We start from the raw sequence: 15,731 nt of genomic DNA on the forward strand, positions 1-15,731 counted from the left end.
CGTTGTTGGCACTTCCCTAAAAGGAATGGGAAATCAAACCTTAGAGCTGTGTTAGCCTTTAAAAAAATCAATTTTAACTCTCTGCAATTGCCTGAGTGTGACTGTTTCTGATATCATGAAGAATTGGATCAGACCAGTAGATCTGTTTCAGTCCTTTAGAGACCCTACTCCCAGACTATTTAGATCAGAGATGGCCTTCCAAATAATATTGGACTTAAACCCCCATCAACCCTGAGTTGGAGTCCAGTGACATGTGAATAATCACAAGTTTACCATCCCTGGAACAGAACCAAAGCAACATATTTTCATTGAACTTGGATGGGTGGGTGGGACATGGGAATTGTCTGCACTGATATGTCCACCAAAGCAGGCCCTTGCCAGTTCCCATCCAAATGCTCTTCAAAGACATTTCCATATATGATGCATCACAATAACAATAAGCATAGCTAAATCTAAATGATTCTGTGAATAAGCATCTCATATGCAAAATCATTTTCTTTTACAAAAGCAAATACTTTGCATCACCTCATTTCATCACCGAAGGCTGTAGCAAAGTACTCACCTCTTAACATCAACTTAGAAAAGGGGGTGGTGTTATCATTTGTATAGGTGCAAAGTTGGTTGCTAGAACTTTCAGGCCATGGTGATGACGCTGACATTCTTCCACTAACCAGGGAGATTGAACAATTGTAAAGATTTCTCTCCTTAAGCCTATTTTTTGTGTGGCCTCTGAACATGCCACGTCCTTAACACTTTACCAAAGAGTCTTTGCTGTCTTGGCTCACAGACTAGTGACCTCGACGATATTTTGCATTTCTCCTTCTCTTTGCGCCAGGAGTGAACACTGAAGCAACCTGGCTCATGTCCTTAAGTGCTGGTTTGTGTCCCTAAGCACATCTCACAAGAGATATCCAGTCTTTGCTTGCTAACAATACACAGTAGACATGAATGTTGCTTCTCTAAGGAGCAACAAACTTATTGAGCATCATATGAAATAGGGTCAGGCTGAAACCAATTGTGTGTGTGGGCTTCACATAGGAACCTGGTTGGCCATTGTGGGAACAAGATACTGGACCACAGGGGACTTTGGCCTAATCTGGCATTGTTCTTCATAGAACAATAATAATAATAATAATAATAATAATAATAATAATAATAATAATAATAATAATTTATTATTTATTATTTATACCCCGCCCATCTGGCTGAGTTTCCCCAGCCACTCTGGGCGGCTCCCAATCAGTGTTAAAAACAGTACAGCGTTACATATTAAAAACTTCCCTGAACAGGGCTGCCTTAAGATGTCTTCTGAATGTCAGGTAATTATTTATCTCTTTGACATCTGATGGGAGGGCGTTCCACAGGGCGGGCGCCACTACCGAGAAGGCCCTCTGTCTGGTTCCCTGTAGCCTCACTTCTCGCAATGAGGGAACCGCCAGAAGGCCCTCAGCGCTGGATCTCAGTGTCCAGGCTGAACGATGGGGGTGGAGACGCTCCTTCAGGTATACAGGACCGAGGCCGTTTAGGGCTTTAAAGGTCAGCACCAACACTTTGAATCGTGCTCGGAAACGTACTGGGAGCCAATACAGATCTCTCAGAACTGGTGTTATGTGGTCCCGGCGGCCACTCCCAGTCACCAGTCTAGCTGCCGCATTCTGGATTAATTGCAGTTTCTGGGTCACCTTCAAAGGTAGCCCCACGTAGAGCGCGTTGCAGTAGTCCAAGCGTGAGATAACTAGAGCATGCACCACTCTGGTGAGACAGTTTGCGGGCAGGTAGGGTCTTAGCCTGCGTACCAGGTGGAGCTGGTAGATAGCTGCCCTGGACACAGAGTTAACCTGCGCCTCCATGGACAGCTGTGAGTCCAAAATGACTCCCAGGCTGCGCACCTGGTCCTTCAGGGGCACAGTTACCCCATTCAAGACCAGGGGATCCCCCACACCAACCCGCTCCCTGTCCCCCCAAAACAGTACTTCTGTCTTGTCATGATTTAACCTCAATCTGTTAGCCGCCATCCATCCTCCAACCGCCTCCAGGCACTCACACAGGACCTATAATATTTTGGAAAGCCAGATACAGGGCATGACCCCATAAATAATAAATAATAAATGATGATGATGATGATGTAGTGTTGTGGCCTGCCATCGCCAATTACAGCCCAAGGGAATCAAGAGACCTGAGAACTCTCTTGCCAGCTGAAGGACTTGAATTTGGCCCACCTGCCACTGGCATCTTGCTGGGGAGGGGGCTGTGACATGGTGTTGGTGAGTGGGGAACCAAACATAATGGATACATAGAAAAAATTGACACCATCTCCCCAGCACTGTGATGGGTCCTCTTCCTACAGGGCGACTGTGGTGGGTCATTGGCATCCCTGATTCCTATTGGTTGGGTAGTGGACAGGGGCATGAAAATAACATACAGTGGTGCCCCGCAAGATGAATGCCTCGCAAGACGGAAAACTCGCTAGACGAAAGAGTTTTCCATTTTGGAGGTGCTTCGCAAAACGAATTTCCTATGGGCTTGCTTCGCAAGACGACAATGTCTTGCGAGTTCCTGCTGGTTTTTTCCCTTCCCCCCTTTTTTCTAAGCCGCTAAGCCGCTTATCAGCTGATCCAATCAGCAGATAAGCCGCTAAAAGCCGCTAAAAGCCGCTAATAGCGCTAATAGCGCTAATCCGCTAATCCGTCAATGGGCTTGCTTCGCAAGACGAAAAAACCGCTAGACGAAGAGAATTTCGTCTTGCGAGGCACCACTGTAATTGGAAATTTAAAACAAAAGTTTATACGCCAGATCTGAAGTATCTGCAGTGGCCTTAAAGGGACAAGACACACTCCCCAAAACAAATCTATGTTCAATGGACCCTTTGCATGGGGGGGGGGGGGATAGGAACCACACAGCATGACTCCGTACATCCAAATGCGTAGCGTATATATGGTAGACCTCCATCCGCAGGCATAGCTTACACAATAACATAAAACAAACAAAAAACATTATAAAATTTATTTATGAGAAATTGATATCAAGTGATATCAAATTTATATCAAAATTTGAGATTTCAAGGGAAACGGGTGGGGCTTCTGCTACTTTAAGTCTGATGACTGGTAATCCCTTTATTTTGCTTCCCATCCCTGCTGTAAATAAGATAAAAAAAGATCAAAAGTTAAGTGGCTTTTCTGCTCCTTCAGGGACCAAAGCGAAGGTCCCTAGAGCATGATGATGAACTAAGAGCTAATATCTGTTGCGCTAAATGCTTGCTTAGGGACATGAAGCTGCAGCATTGCCTATAATATGTTGCATCTAAGAAGTAAAGACTGAATATCCTTTGCACTATCTGCTCAAGGACCTGAATGGGTACCATGAAGATAGCCAGGTAATAACATTGCAGAGATTGCTGGAATGCAGATTGCTGAGAATATGGTTATGGTCCTTTGGTTTTGCTTAGACAGCAAGAGAAGGTCTCTCCTTCATTGGACCTGAGAGGTCATAGCTCCATGGCAGAGCATATATTGCATGCAGAAGGTCCCAGGTAGCCATAGATGGGCCTTTATTCATTCCATGTTGAATTTGTACACATCGCCCTGATCCAGTAGCCTATTCTAACATTGTTATGGTTTTATGTTCCTATGTTCTTAAGACCTTGCTTTTATTTTGTGGAGAGAAGAATGTAGATGCAAAACTTTTGGAAACCAGGAAAAAATGGATGTGAACATTTCAGTTAGGTCAGTTGGTTAGAAGGTAAAGGAAAAAGGTAAAGGACCCCTGGATGGTTAAGTTCAATCAAAGGTGACTATGGGGTTGTGGTGCTCATGTTGCTTTCAGGCTGAGGGAGTCTGCATTTGTCTACAGACAGCTACTGGGTCATGTGGCCAGGATGACTAAGCCGCTTCTGGCACAACAGAACACCTTGATGGAAACCAGAGCCCCCAGAAACGCCATGGACTTTCCCACTGCCTATTTATCTACTTGCACTGGCGTGCTTTCGAACTGCTAGGTTGGCAGGAGCTGGGACAGAGCAACAGGAGCTCAGTCCATTGTGAGGAATATGGTCATGGGTTCAATGTCCATATGGGCATCCTGCATTGCAGAGGATTGGACAAGATAACCGTCTGGGTCAATTCCAACTCTACAATTCTATGATTCTATCATCTTCCAGTTCTATGATCTTCCCGTTAATGTGAAGTGCAAGAGGTGTGTCATTTACTCTGGTTTCTCTTCAGATTGCATAAATCTTTGGCCTTTGCTGATAATTTACTATTGAGTGTCAATGGAGATGACTTTAAACTTGTATTTAAATATTGTGATCCAAAATCACATCAGTTACTGCATAGAAAATAGGACGTTCTTGTTTTCTTTCTTGGTAACTAATTGTGAAGCGTATGATTATTTAAAGCACTGTTTAAAAGAGGCATTTTTGTGTCTGCACTGTGTCTTTTGCTATCAAATTGCATGCGATGAGCCAGGGTATGGCCAAACTAGATGGCATGAGAGAGATGTGAGGAAAGCATTCTGATTCTGACTTAACTGAAAAGCAGGTTGAGAGGTTGTGGTCAGGGGGAGAACAGTGGTGTAGAAGAGGCATCACAATTCTGGTTACAAAGTTCTAGAGGCTAACTAAGAATGGACATGACTTAAGCATCTAAACTATAGATGGATCTAGGTCTGTTCCAGCAAATCACCTATTCAATCTCCTAGCAACTGTACAGCAGAGACCTGATGGCAAAACGAACAAACAAACAGCTATTTGAATTTAAAATGATTTATAGACATTGAATCCAGACTCTTCATTTCTCTTCATTTTACTTCTAGGAAAGTGCCAACAATGAGGAACAACACCATGGTGAGAGAATTCACACTTTTGGGATTTACAGACAGCCGACGAGTTGAAATTTCCCTTTTTACCCTCCTGCTTGGCATGTACATTCTGACAATAATGTGGAACACTGTGATTATCACAATCACACTTGTGAATCAACAGCTCAAAACCCCAATGTACTTCTTCCTAAGACACTTTGCAGTCTTGGAAATTGGATTTACCAGCACTGTCCTTCCAAAAGCATTGGGCAATATGGCCAATGGCCAACAGACTATCTCTCTACCTGGTTGTTTCCTACAGGTGTATCTATACCTGAGTGTGGGAACCACAGAGTTCCTTATGCTATCAGTCATGTCCATTGACAGATATGTGGCGATCTGTAACCCTCTTCGCTACTCAACCATAATGAATCATCGAACTTGCTCAGTGCTGGTGCTCTTCTCTTGGGCTGGAGGATTTTTGCTCATGATGGCTCCTGCAATTACATTACTTCAATTGTCCTTTTGTGGCCCACATGCTATAGATCATTTTTTCTGTGACATTGAACCACTGATTAAACTTGCATGCGGGGACACAAGTCTCCTGGAACTCGTGTTTCTCCTCAGTGCTATACTCTGTCTCCTTGGCACCTTGACCATAAATATTGTCTCATATACCATTATTATTTTCACCATTTTGTGCATCCCATCAACCACAAGGAGGCAGAAGGCCTTTTCCACTTGTGCTTCTCACATCATAGTGATCTCAATCACTTATGGCAGCTGCATTGTCATGTACATTAAACCCAGAGGCACAGATGAATTCGCATTTGCCAAAGGGGTGGCTCTTCTGAACACTGTTGTGTCTCCTCTTCTGAATCCCTTTGTTTACTGCCTGAGGAACAGACAGTTCCAGGATGCCCTGAAGGCTGGATTTAAGGCGCTTGTTGGATTTTCTAGGACAAGGGAATAGAACCGACCTCAAATCACACATGAAAATCAGAGATCAACTTTGGAGCAAATTGGAAAAGCTTGCATTCGCTGGATTTCTTTCAGGGGTGAATATCAATTAGAGACTGATGTTGTATGTCAGAGAATGTCTAATATGGTCCATGCAGAGGTGGATTTAGGGGAGCACAACTTGTTCTGCCATACAGGGTGCAGAGCCTCAGGGGCACCACAGTGGGACATGGCAACGATGATGTATAATGGAATGATGTGAGAGATGTGAGAACACAGAATTTTGGCATCACACTGGGTGCTACTGAAATTTGAGAGTCTAGGCTCCACCACTAGTCCATGTCAGCTGTTTCAATTTACACTGGTGTTTAAGAGGATCCTATTTACCTGCCATCTGAGAAGCTTTAAAATATGGAATTTTTGTAATCTTTCTTTGCATTTTTGTAACATTTTTTGAAAGTAAATCACATAGAACAGATTTTTTGAAGTATGAAAAATGTGAAATAAATAAAACAAGTAAAGCTATGTAGCCTGACTGTATTGTATTTATTACAGAAGGGCCCTAACTCAGGGGTGGAGCACTTGCTCTGTATGAAGAAGGTCTGAAGTTCAACCTCAGACATCTCTTTTTGATATTTTTCTTTACTGATTTCCCCAAAATTTTACAAATTTACTTAAACTTCAATATATATTTTTCTTAAAATTTTGACTTCCCATCCTTAACTCCATGTTTTTATTCCCACCTTATACCTACTGCTTTATATAACATACTTTTATCTAATACAATTATTCTCTATTTCACTTATCAGTGTTTTCATTCCACTGCTCATAATATATATATATATATATATATATATATATATATATATATATATATATATATATATGCAGGTTTTGGTATCTTCGGGTGTCTTCCCGTGTAAGAGTTGGGGTGTCTAGGCGACGTTTCGACGAGGTCTCACTCGTCATCTTCAGGCTGGTGCTTTCGGCTTCTTGTTACTAGAACAGAGCAGGATCTCAGTGTTTGAGTTCCTATAAATACTGTTGAGGGGGTGTGGTGTATAGCCTCCAACGTTCTGGGCAGAGAGGAAGTTCCCAGGTTAGTGTGCCTTTTCTTCTTTTGTTCCTTAATTACTTGAGGGATATCTTGAGTGATTTCTTGAGTGATATTCTGAGTACCACTTAGGAGGGTCATTAGGTGTGGATTAGTTGCTAAAGCTTTCGTGTCTTGACCTCTTGAGCTTGTGAAGAGTTTTTCTGAGAAGATGGCTGTACTGCACTTAGTTGTGCTCTGGCTTGGCTTCGTGTATATGGGCGAGCTGTGGTTTTGTGCCCTGTGCCAGCCAGATCTGTGTAGGGATTGCAGGGGGGTGCAGCATCCGGAGGTGCCACTATGGTTTGGCTACTGGATGGTGTCTGTAATTTATCTGTGGAGAGGGTCTGGGTTTGGGTCTGGTGTGGTTGATTGGAGATGTCATTCTGTGTGCCTCTGGTTCTGGTGTCGGTTTTTGTGGGGAGGGCTAATTTCCAGATGTCTGGCAGGCGGGACGTGTCGTCACGCTTGTTCATGTTGTGAGGGTGTTTCTCTATCTCGATGGCTTCCATGATTATTCTCTTGTGGTGATGTTCCATGTTAAAGAGCAATTTGGAATCTGCAAAATTAATTTCGTGTCCTGTTTCTTTCATGTGTTGGTAAAGAGAGGAAGTTTTTTCTTCTTTTTTGACGGCATTCTTGTGTTCTGCGATACGTGCATTTATTCGTCTGTTTGTTTGTCCAATGTACGTGGCTGGGCAGACTTTGCAGGGTATTTCATAGACCCCTTGGTTTTCTAACTGGATTTTATCTTTTGGGTTTCTGAGGATATTAGCTATTTTTTGGTTGGTGCAAAAGGCTGTTTTGATATTGTGTTTACGGAGGATTTTGCTAATTTTATCTGTAGTGCCCTTGATATAAGGAAGGAGGGCCATGCCATTGTTTTCTTCTGTGTCTTGGTTTTTGGGGGGTGTTTCTTTTTGGATTAGCTTCGTAACCCTGTTTTGTTGGTATCCGTTGGCGATTAACACATTTGAGAGATTCTGTAACTCAGTTGTCAAGTGGTCTTTGTCAGCCAGGCGTTTGGTTCTGGAGATGAGAGTCTTGGCTACGGAGTTTATTTGTGCAGGGTGGTGGTGTGATTGTGCATGTAAGTAGCGGTTGGTGTGTGTTTTTTTCCGGTAGATAGTGTGTCCTAGGGAGCCATCAGGTTTTTTGTAGATTAGGACGTCAAGGAAGGGAAGTTGGTTGTTGGCTTCTATTTCCATAGTGAATTGTATTTTGGGGTGTAGGCTGTTGAGATGTGTGAGGAAGCTATCTAGTTTTTCCTTCCCGTGTGGCCAAATTACAAAGGTGTCGTCAACATATCTGAGCCAAAGTTTGGGTTTGTGTTCTGACTTGTCTAAAGCATTGGTTTCAAAGTGTTCCATGTACAGATTTGCGATGACCGGTGAGAGGGGTGATCCCATAGGTGCTCCTTCTATCTGTTTGTATCTTTGTCCATTGTGGATGAAGTACGTGTTGGTTAGGCAGTGGTTGGTCAGGTCCAGGATGTATTCGGGGGGATTGTATTTGTTTTGAATTGCTGTCAAGGCTTCATTAATGGGCACTTGTGTGAAGAGAGATACAACATCGAAGCTCACAAGTAGGTCATCGGGATGTAGGTTTTGCTTCTTTATTGTTTCTATGAACTGGAAGGAGTTTGTAACGTGTGAAGCGATAGATTCTGCATAGGGCTGAAGTTGCTTAGCGAGAAATTTAGCGAGATTTTGTAGAGGTGAGCCTATGGAGCTGACTATTGGTCTGAGTGGTGTTCCTTCTTTGTGTATCTTGGGGAGACCGTAGAGTTTGGGGCATCTGGATGATTTTTCTCTGGGGATGATTCTTAGCTGGATTTCTTCACTGATAGGAGAGGCTTTTATTTTGGATTTGGTGGTTTTTTCCAGATAGGTGGTGGGATCTGTTTTTATAGGTTGGTAGGTAGGGTCTTGGAGTAGATTTGATAGTTTTGCTTGGTAGTCCGATGTGTTCATCACAACAGTGGCATTACCTTTGTCTGCTGGGAGAATGATTATGTTGTTGTCTTTCCTCAGGTTGGTGAGTGCTTTCTGTTCTTCTTTGTGTAAATTGCTTCTGGGTGGTTTGCTGGAGCAGAGGATGTTGGTGACTTCAAGTCTGATTTTATTGGCTTCATCTGGGTTGATTTTGGTTAGGCTAGCTTCGACTCCGCATATGATGTTTTCCGTGGGGATGCGTCTCGGGGCGACTGCAAAGTTGAAACCTTTGGAGAGTACTTTGGTTTCCGTTGAGGTGAGGATCCTGTCTGATATGTTATGTACTGTTTGTTTCATGGGTTGTTGTGGAGGGTGGCTGGGCTTCTGGCGTTTCTCTAGTTTGTGGAGTTTGTTGGTGTGTGTGTCTGTCTTATGTGAGGACTCTGTTTCAGCTCTCCAAACGGCTAGTTGTTTGCATTTGTCCCAGAGTGCATATATATATGCATTTTGTTTTATAGTTTAGAATATTCATTTAAACAGCCTTAAAATATCTTTTTTATTATTGATTTTCATACATTAAACCAAACAAAAAAGACATACATAACACATTCACACTAAAAAGAATACATAAAAAATTAACATAGGACAACAACAGACAACAACAGATTAACTACATTAACTACAAAACACATAACATTAACTGACTTCCCTTCGTCTCGGTATCGGAATGTGTTATAAAGGTTTTCTATCTGCAGTTTCTTCTCCTCAGACCATTCTTTGCATCACAAGTGTTATATTGCACCTACTGTAATTTTTAGATTTTTTACCTCTGTTTCCATGTATGCCATAAATTTATTCCAATCGTTATTAAACTTTGTGTCTTTTTGATTTCTTATTTTCTGTGTCATTTTTGCCAGTTCTAAATAATCAAATAGTTTGGATTGCCACTCATTTATAGTTGGGATTTTTGGTGTCTTCCAATTCTGCGCTATTAGTGTTCTGGCAGCCACTGTCACGTACTGAAAAAGTGTTTGATCTTCCTTTTTGATTTCCTCTCCAGTTATCCCCAGCAAAAAGGCTTCAGGTTTTTTTTTATAAAGGTATATTTTAAGATTTTTTTTAGTTCATTGTAAATGGATTCCCAGAATTTCTTGATAGGTTCACACAGCCACCACATATGATAAAAATCACCCTCCTTGACCTTGCACTTCCAACATGATTTGTCACCAATTTTATATATTTTATCCAGTTTTACGGGCGTTACATACCACCTGTACATCATTTTATACATATTTTCCCTGAGTGTTGTGCATGCCGAAAATCTCATACCTTTATTCCATAGTGCCTGCCATTTATCAAACTCTATATTATACCCAAAGTCCATTGCCCATCTCACCATTACCTCTTTTACTTCTTCGTCCTTGGTGTCCCATTCAAGCAACAGGCTATACATTTTCGATAGGAGTTTTGTTTTACTTTCTAGTATTTCAATCTGGAATCTAGATTTTTTCTCACTTATCCCATTTTTTTTTGTCCTCGGTCCAGATAGAATTGATTTGGTGAAATTGGATCCAACCTGTCAATTTGTTCTTTATTTCTTCATATGGCCTAATCCTCCAACCAGTCTCTGTTTTTACTAGTAAATCTTCGTAGGTCCATCTTTCTCCTTCGATGTTTGTTTTTTTATTGTCAAGATATCGATTGGCGATAGCCATCAAGGGGTATTCTGTTCCAGTAATTTTTTGTTCCTTTCCCACACCTCCAGCAGTGGCCCTCTAAAAACATGGTTGGAAAATCCTTTATGGATCTTTCCCTTATTACGCCATAGGTAAGCGTGCCAACCGAATCTTATATTAAATCCTTCTAAATCTAGCAGATCTTTATTTTTTATAACAATCCGATCCTTGACCCAACAAAGGCACGAGGCTTCATAATACAACTTTAAATTTGGAACTGCAAATCCACCCCTATCTCTTTGATCTGTAAGTAATTTGAATCTAATTCTAGACCTTTTTCCTTGCCAAATAAATTTAGAAGGTATTTTCTGCCAATCCTTGAATACTGAAGTTCCCCTAATTATCGGTATATTTTGAAATAGAAATAGCAGTTTCGGTAGTAGACTCATTTTTATTGCCACCATTCTTCCCTACCAGGAGAGTTTTATTCTGTTCCAAGTATCTAAGTCCTTCCTTATTTCTTTCCATGTGGTTATATAGTTATCTTCCATCAGATTAATGTTCTTTGTCGTTAACCAGATCCCAAGGTATTTTACTTTTTTGGTTACTTTAATTCCGGTCTGTGATTCAAGATGATTTTTAACCTCCTCTTTCACATTTTTAATCAACATTTTAGTTTTTGTTCTATTTAATTTAAAACCAGATAGTTTTCCAAATTCTTCTAACAAATCTAACACCTTACTGACACTTTCTTTTGGGTCCTCCAAAGACAGCATAAGATCGTCAGCATAAGCTTTCAATTTGTATTCTTTCGCTCCAATTTTTATCCCACGTATTTCTGAAGTCTTTCTTATCTTATTTGTAATTATCTCTAACATCATAATAAACATAAACAGCCTTAAAATATCAATGACTTCCCTTCTTCTCGTTCCATGGTTTATTTTGCACATCATAAATCCCTGCATATTGTAAATAAACTAAACCATTCACCATTCCATTATTACATCCATCAAACTTATTTACACTATTGAATTTATCTTAATGCTGCCCATGTTTTCAAGTGTACACAATTTCTCCTCGTATATTCAATAAACATTTTCCAGTCTTCTTTAAATGAATGTTCTTCTTGTCCTCTCATTCTATATGTTAGGTCCGCACGTTGCACATATTCCATCAGTTTAAGTTGCTATTCGTCTTTAGTTGGGACCTCACTTGTTTTCCATTTTTGGCCTAAAAAATGTGGCCTGCAGCATGGCCTACATAAATAACCTTTTTTTTTGACACTTGGGAATTTCTGTCTGAATTATCCCCAGCACTCTGGGTTTTTTTGGGGGAAAGTACTTTTAAACATTTTCCCCCCAATTCGTTATGGATTATTTCCCAATCCTCTTTTACCTGCTGCTCATAATTCAAACCCTGCCTTCATTTTAATTTGACTGTAACAGTTCTTCAAATACTCCCTGTAGCGTTTGCCGCCTACGTGGGTCATAAGGAAAGGATTAAAATGAGTGTGATGTGATTGGCCAGTGGAAACTGGTAGGGGGAGTTAGAGTGAGAGTGGGAGTTGTGTGAAAGTCAGTTGAGAGTTGGGAGTTGGAGAAGGAAGAGGGAGGAATAGTCTGTGGTTGGTCGAGTTGTGTTGTGTGTGTGAGAGAGGGGAATTGTTAGGTGGAGTCAGATAGTTAGTTGGGATAATCAGTTTGAAGTTGTTAGGAACGAATAGGACAGTTAAGGAACTAAGATTAAGAAACTGCCAAGAAAAATTATCTGAAACCATAAGCTTGTTCATGCCTATAAAATAAACTTGATTATTTGTTAATGTTAACAACTGACTGGACTCCGTGTGTACCCATGAGAAACAGGTTGGTGGCAGCAAAGAAAGCAATTACAGTGGTGGCACAGGGTCAATAGGCCGTCAAACGTCCGGGGACCCTGTGTGATCGCCACACTCCCCAACGGGTCTCCACCCTTCTGTGAACAGTTCAGCTCTTTTATCTCTCAGTTTAGCTCTTTTATTTTTGCTGTCAATCTTGCCATTTCCACACAGTCCATTAACCTTTGAAGCCATTCCTTCTTGGTTGGTTCTTCTCCTTCTTTCCATTTCTGCGTGTACAGGATTCTGGCTGATGTTGTTTCATACATAATTACAACCTTGGGTATCTCCAGTTTGGGCTGAAAGAGAAACCCCTGCCTCAAATCCCAGAGGGTTCATTGCTACTCAGTACAGTGGTACCTTGGGTTAAGAACTTAATTTGTTCTGGAGGTCCGTTCTTAACCTGGAACTGTTCTTAATCTGAGGTATCACTTTAGCTAATGGGGCCTCCCGCTGTCTCCATGTGATTTCTGTTCTCATCCTGAAGCAAAGTTCTTAACTCGAGGTACTACTTTCACGTTAGCGGAGTCTGTAACTTGAAGCGTCTGTAACCTGAAGCGTCTGTAACCCAAGGTACCACTGTATAGAATACTGAGCTGGATGGACCAATCTTACCAGATTGGGAAGCTGGTACTTTCTGTATCCAGAAACAGATGCTCTGCTACCGAAAAGTTGCTTGAGAACTGCCTCAATTTTGCAAAGGGGTTTGGGGCATCAAATCCTTACATATTCCTCAAAGTGTGGTTGCAGTTTGGCTACTCTGAATGGGATGGTGGTGGTACGCATAAAACAGCTACAGACAGATTCAGGTCTACCTGACTGTATAACATTTTGAACCTTTAACAGCACAAGTTGGCACAATTCAGACTGAGCCTTTTTGATATTCAGACAAATTATTAATTAGTGTTCCATGGTGGCTGTCAAATGCAGTCAAGCGTCAAATGGCAGCTATCAGATATGCAGACTAACTCATTGGCTAAAATGCACACCTATGGCGTGGTGTGGTGGTTAGAATGTTTAGACTGTTGGACTAGGACCTGAAAGTTCAGGGTTCAAATCTCACAGCGATGAAACTCCCTGGGTTCCTTGGTACAGAAAATTAACCTCAGCCTGCTCCACCTCACAGGGTTATTAGGAAGACAATTTGGGAAGGTTAGAACCATGTGCACCATCTTGAGGTCCTTGAAAGAAAGGTGAGGCAGAAAGGCAATAAATATATAAATAAATGCTCAGTGAACCTTCGGCAAAATATTCATGGGATATCCCAGCCAATATCCGAGATCGAAACTCAGAGGAGAAAGGAGACGGTGAGAAGGAGCAAAATGATTTCAACTCTAGATCACAGAATAATAATCAGCCACATAGTAGCCACATAGGCATACCTTGTCCCTTATGGTCTAGTTTGTGGTCGTGTGATGTGAGCCTCTTGCATCAGATGTTTTTTAATGCTCTTCTGGGAAGCAAAGCTAAAGTCCTCCTTGGTGTATTCTGACAAAATTAGAGCTAATAGATCTTGTGGTGAATGCTGGCTTGGGATCACCATTGCCTAGAAAAGGCCACCCTCAAGCATCAAATCTGCACTTTCTGCTTAAGAAACAGAATGGGTACCATTGCATATCATAAGATTCTTCATTGTAGTGAAGGTGGAGAAATGCATGACATAAAATTTGCAGGGCTTGTTTTATGAGGTACGGAAGGGGGTATTTTCTTGAAAGCATGGAGGATATAGGCACCACTCACCGCAAAATTTGTATTCTGTATTGTAATGTATTTTGTACTGTGGTTCTAACTTTATTTGAATGTTTCATTTTTAGTTGCTAGCCTCCATGGGCTCATGAGAGAGGAAGGGGAGAGAATAAGAATTCTTAGTTAAAAGTGGAGTCCAAAAAGTTATACTCCTAGGACAAGTACTTCTGCCTGTGCAAAATATCCATCTTGTGCTCTGAACTGAAAATGTATCGCAGAATTCAGAGAAGTGTGTCCTCTGATCAATAACTCCCCATGAATTAGATTGCAGAATTTCCCTACATCCGCAGCCCCAGATTCAATAGTCACCACTTCCTATTAAAAGGATCAGGAAGCAGATGACGTTAAAGACCCCCAGATAAGAGCTTTGAGGGTCATTGCCCTTCAACTTGCAAAGCACTGGGCTAGATGGAGAAAAAGTCTGACCTTGTATAGGGCAGCTCCCTGATCTGCTTCTATAAACTTAAAACACTTTACTAGAATAGATGTGCATGGTTGGAGGCAGTAATATTTTTGCCAGTTGCCATTGAGGGCCACTGACCTGATTCATCAGGGCTCTTCTTGTGTAGTTAAGACCTTGTTTTTATTCCACAGAAGGAATAAAGTAGATGCAAAACTTCCAGAAACCGGGAGTGGGAAGAAAATACAGTAATGTGAATATCCTCCGGTTAATGTGAAATGCAAGAGGTGTGTATTTAGCTCAGAACTGACTTTTGAGTGTGAATGTAGATGGCTTGAAACCTGTACTCCATATCTTGAGCTCCTAATTTTTTTATTGTTTTCTTTTTTGCATATGTGCCTTTAAGCTTATCCACCTTTGATTCCCACTCTGCCCTCGGCTCACCTGTGGCTCCTATAAAGGAAATGGCTTCTACTGGCTGGCTAAACAAGTGAGGGTAGCCAATGGGCTTCAATCCTCGAGGAGTTAGAAATTTCCCCTTCATGTGAAGACAGGTTCTGGTAGATTGAGCAGATAAGACCAACAGTGGATCCAAAAGTCAAGAAGGTGGTGACTGCATGTGTTGTAGAGGGAATTGAGCGGCAGATGGGGCTCATCCACCTGGGAAGGTAGCCCAACCAGAAGAAGGAAAACTCTGGTCCTAAACCTCCACTGTCTTGTGGCTACATATGCATTCATGAGAAAGGCTTTGGGAATAAAACCAGAGGAAATATTCATACCTGCTGCTTTGATGGACATCACTGGGCGATCCAAAGGTACCTTTGCCATTCTCTATGCTTTTGATGTTTTGTTTTGTTTTCCCAAAAATTTTATTGATTTTCCAAACAATTATACAATTTTCCAAAATACAACAAATTACTTCTTTTTTTTGAACTTCCTTCAGCGTCTCTGACAATCATCCGTTTTTATAACTATAGTTACACATTCCTCCTTTCGTATTGCCATTACACTTCCCTTCTCCCACTATTTCATATTAACAATACTTCTCCATTTTTACAGTGCCTCTTGAAATCCCACTAGCGTTGTGCTCACACCACATATGTTTTTCAGATAGTCTACAAACTTTCCCCAGTCTTCGATGAACTTTTGGTCTTTGGTATATCTGATTTTCCCAGTTAGTTTATCCAATTCCGCATAGTCTGTCATTTTCAATCTCCATTCTTCTATCGTTGGTATTTCCTCTTGTTTCCATTTC

The 15,731-nt window shown here is 41.4% G+C and overlaps 1 protein-coding gene across 1 annotated transcript; it reads left to right on the forward strand.

Annotated features, from left to right (window-relative positions):
* Positions 1-4,822: 4,822 nt before the first annotated feature.
* Positions 4,823-5,767, forward strand: LOC308570775 (olfactory receptor 6C74-like; the record flags this gene model as incomplete). The annotated part of the gene is made up of 1 exon (XM_081165690.1): positions 4,823-5,767. The coding sequence occupies one exon, from the start codon at positions 4,823-4,825 to the stop codon at positions 5,765-5,767; it is 945 nt and encodes a 314-aa protein (XP_081021816.1).
* Between the last annotated feature and the right edge of the window lie 9,964 nt (positions 5,768-15,731).

Source organism: Podarcis bocagei (genome assembly GCF_964188305.1).
Source record: "Podarcis bocagei genome assembly, chromosome: 13".
In the NCBI taxonomy this organism is placed as follows: domain Eukaryota; kingdom Metazoa; phylum Chordata; class Lepidosauria; order Squamata; family Lacertidae; genus Podarcis; species Podarcis bocagei.